Below are 3,939 nucleotides of genomic sequence, written 5' to 3' on the forward strand. Positions count from 1 at the left end.
CTCTCCCCCCACGTCCTCTCCCCCCACGTCCTCTCCCCTACCATGTCCCCTCCTCCATGTCCCCTCTCCCCTGTCCGTCTCCCTGTCTCCTCCGTGTCCCCTCTCCCCCATCCACGGTCGCGGTCTGACTCCTGTCCTCTCCCCCACAGGGTACCGCGAGGGCTTTCTCTGGAAGCGTGGCCGGGACAATGGGCAGTTTTTAAGCCGGAAGTTTGTGCTGACGGAACGAGAGGGTGCCCTGAAGTATTTCAACAGAAATGACGTGAGCCAGACACAGGGGTGGGGTGGGGGCCTGTCCCGGGGCAGCATCCTGGCCTCCCACGCTGGGGCCTGTGGTGGCCACGTCCATCCTCAGCTGCCCTCCCTGCTGCCCCCCCGATGGGGACACTTCAGGAGAACCAGCCTGTGATGGACTGTGAAGCCTCCGTGTGCTGGCCCTCTGTGTCTCCCGGTCCTCTGTGTCTCCCGGCCCTCTGTGTCTCCTGGTCCTCCGTGTCTCCCGGTCCTCCGTGTGCCGGTCCTTGTGTCTCTCGGCCCTCTGTGTCTCCTGGTCCTCTGTGTCTCCCGGTCCTCTGTGTCTCCCGGTCCTCCATGTGCCGGTCCTGGTGTCTCTCAGTCCTCTGTGTCTCCTGGTCCTCTGTGTCTCCCGGCCCTCTGTGTCTCCCGGCCCTCTGTGTCTCCCGGTCCTCTGTGTGCCGGTTCTCGTGTCTCCCGGCCCTCGTGTCTCCCGGCCCTCGTGTCTCCCAGGGTGGGGCAGCTGAGGCTTTCCAGGAGCCTGGGTGGCCGGGCAGGGCCCCCTGAACTCAGGCCCAGCCGTGGGAGGGGGAGAACCTAGTCACTGGGCCCCGCTGGAGCCAGCCAGGCTCCCAGAAAGCCCCCAACTTTCCTGGAGGTACCCTGGGGAGACTGGCTCAGGACAGGACACACACATTGGCAAGAATGGCAGGGTCTCCGCGAGGTGGCCCCAGGGCCGTGGGCTGATGGTCGGAAGCACCCGCCCTGAGCTATGGCACGCTGCTGTCGGGCGCTGCCTGGAGGTGGGCTGGTGGCTGGGGCCTGCCCCTGTGGGAGCTGCCGTGCCGTGTGGGGCCCGGGGCTGCCCCTGGGGAGGGAGGTGCAATGTCTGATGTCAAAAGCCACCCACACAGTGTCATTGAGTCCCCATCACCCCTGGGAGGGAGGTGCCATTACCTTCTGCTTACAGACCAGGAGGCCGAGGCTCAGAGAGGTTAAGTAACTTGCTCAAAGCCACACAGCACAGCAGGTGTGTCATCAGCACCCACAGGGTCTGCCCTTCTTGCTCCCCCGAGCTTGGATGGCGGCCCCTGTGAGGTGCTCAGACCCCACCCCTTCCCAGGCCAAGGAACCCAAGGCTGTGATGAAGATTGAGCACCTAAACGCCACCTTCCAGCCGGCCAAGATCGGCCACCCCCATGGCCTGCAGGTCACCTACCTGAAGGACAACAGCACGCGCAACATCTTCATCTACCATGAGGATGGGAAGGTGGGCGCTAGCGCGCACTCGGACCAGGGCGGCACGGGAGGGCGGGCACTCAGGCTGAGTGGCACGAGAGGGCGGGCATTTGGGCTGGGCAGCGTGGGAAGACAGGCACTCAGTGGGTGCTTGGACAGTGTGGGAAGGCAGGCACTCGGGCCGGGCGGCATGAGAAGGCAGGTGCTTGGATGTGTGGGAGGGTGGGCACAGGAGGGTGGGCACCGGGTGGGCAGCAGGGGAAGACATGTGCAGGAAGCAGGCTCCCTCCCGGGGCCGGGCTGCCCAGGAACCGGATCACCGTGCTGTCTCTGGGGCCACCCAGCCTGCCCCTGTCAGTGGGGGCTGCCAGCTCAGGCTAGAGGATCCACCACCCCCACAATGCCCACAGGGGGCCTTTGGGGGAACTGGGGTCCTATGGGGAGGAGAAGGGGACAGCAGCCAGCTCTGGGGCTGGTTTGGGCAGTGTTCCTTTGGCTGCCCTTGGCGTGGCGGTGGGGAGGGCGGGTGCACCCCTCATTTCTGGAGGGCTTGAGGGGAACCCAGATAAAACTCCCACAAAAGCTATCCTTTTGTCTTTGGGCCAGGCTGCAGGGGGCCCAGCGGTGGGTCCAGCCTCTCTGTTGCATTGGTTCTCGTTTCTATTTTTATCACCCGTCTATGTGCACGTGGTCTAAAGCGCTAAATTGTTTCCAAGTCTTGAGAAACAGAAGTTTGAGGCCCCTCCTAACCCCCGTTGGGAATTTGTCCCCGTATCCAAAAATAACCTGCCGGTGTTGCTGCAAATTTACCCATTTTAGGCACCATCTGACAACTTCCCACGAGGAAGTAGAGGTTCCAGCTCTTTCCATGCCCTCCCACGTGCCCATCCCCGTCCCCTGCCCACCGTGCTCTCCTGGTGTCTGCACCTGGGGTTGTTATGGGGCTGACATTGGATACCTCGGACGGAGCACGCTGCGATCACTTTTCCCACAGCAAGCGGTTGTGTTCTCTGCCGCAGTTGACGGTGTGCTGCCGTAGGCTGTCTGCAGACTTTTCTCTGGAGGCAGTTGGGCACCGGGAGCCCGTGACTCCCATGGCATGGAGATCTCGCTCCTGCAGGCTCATCTCGCCCGGTCCCACATCTTTTTAGTTTACTTGTTCCTTTTGGTAGAAGTGATGTGCTTGGAAGGAAAGTGGCCTGTCACCTGGCACCTTGGAACGTTCTACCTCCTGCTTGGCTTAGACTGTGGCTAGATATAGAATTCTAGGTTGGAGTTAATTTTCCTGCTAGTTCTGAAGGCTCTGCACTGATTCTTCCCTCCCAGTACGTTTATCGTGGGGTTTTGAAATTCTCCGATGCCGTGCGTGTGTTGGCAAGAGTCCCTCGTCTTTTGCTGTGCTGGGTACAGGCCCAGGGTGGCCTTTCGAGTCCAGTTACTGGTTTCCATGAGGTCAGGGATTGCTTTCTTATCTAATAATTTCCTCCCTCCACTTTCCCTATTCTCATTTTCTGAAACTCCTGTTATGATGGAGATGTTGGCACTCTTAAGCTGGCTCATTTTGCTTCTGCTGTCTGGGAGATTTCTTCAACTTTGTCTCCAACACTGTATTGAGGGTTTTGTTTCTGCTCTCATGTATTTAATTTTACAGAGAACCTTTGGTTTTTGGAGTATTTATTTTTCTTTTTTTTTGAGATTGAGTCTCGCTGTGTTGCCCAGGCTGGAGTGCAATGGTGCGATCTCAGCTCACTGCAACCTCTGCCTCTCGGGTTCAAGTGATTTTCCTGCCTCAGCCTCCTGAGTAGCTGGGACTACAGGCACGTGCCACCACGCCTAGGCAATTTTTTTTTTTTTTTTTTTTTTTTTTTTTTGAGGCGGAGTTTCACTCTTGTCACCCAGGCTGGAGTGCAATGGTGCAGTCTCGGCTCACTGCAGCCTTTGCCTCCCAGGTTCAAGTGATTCTCCTGCCTCAGCCTCCCGAGCAGCTGGGATTACAGACATGTGCCACCACGCCCAAAAATTTTGTATTTTTAGTGGAGACGGGGTTTCATCATGTTGGTCAGGCTGGTGTCCAACTCCTGACCTCAACCTCCCAAAGCGCTGGGATTACAGGGGTGAGCCACCGTGCCTAGCTGAATATTCCTTTTTGAAACGCTGTTTTTGGTTTGATTGTGGTATCTTACTAATACTAATTTTTGAAGCTTGCTTATTCCTGAAAAATGTTTTTGTCTTCTAAGTTGCTGCCGGTCTGATCTGCTGTGTTCCCTGTGAGAAATCTTTCCCAGATATCCTGGAATCTGGGCAGGTCAGATCCTCCGAAGATAAATACCCCCGCCCAGGCAGAGGCGCTTGGCCCCTGGCGGTGGGAGCTGAGGGAGTTCGGGCTGCAGCCTGCAGGGTCACAGAGCTCCCTGGAGTGCACCAGCCATGTCCCGTCTGCCCAGAGCCCCCGAGAGCCGGCTCCAT

General features: G+C 58.4%; 1 protein-coding gene across 1 annotated transcript in view; it reads left to right on the forward strand.

Annotated features, from left to right (window-relative positions):
• The window catches only part of ADAP1 (ArfGAP with dual PH domains 1), a 53,903-nt gene that overhangs the window by 44,437 nt on the left and 5,527 nt on the right, over window positions 1-3,939 (forward strand). Inside the window, exons 6-7 of the mRNA XM_011977581.1 lie at window positions 150-262; window positions 1,358-1,620. Coding sequence (XP_011832971.1) covers window positions 150-262; window positions 1,358-1,620 — 376 coding nt within the window. The remainder of the gene's footprint in view (window positions 1-149; window positions 263-1,357; window positions 1,621-3,939) is intronic.

Source organism: Mandrillus leucophaeus, unplaced genomic scaffold, assembly GCF_000951045.1.
Source record: "Mandrillus leucophaeus isolate KB7577 unplaced genomic scaffold, Mleu.le_1.0 Scaffold180, whole genome shotgun sequence".
NCBI lineage: Eukaryota > Metazoa > Chordata > Mammalia > Primates > Cercopithecidae > Mandrillus > Mandrillus leucophaeus.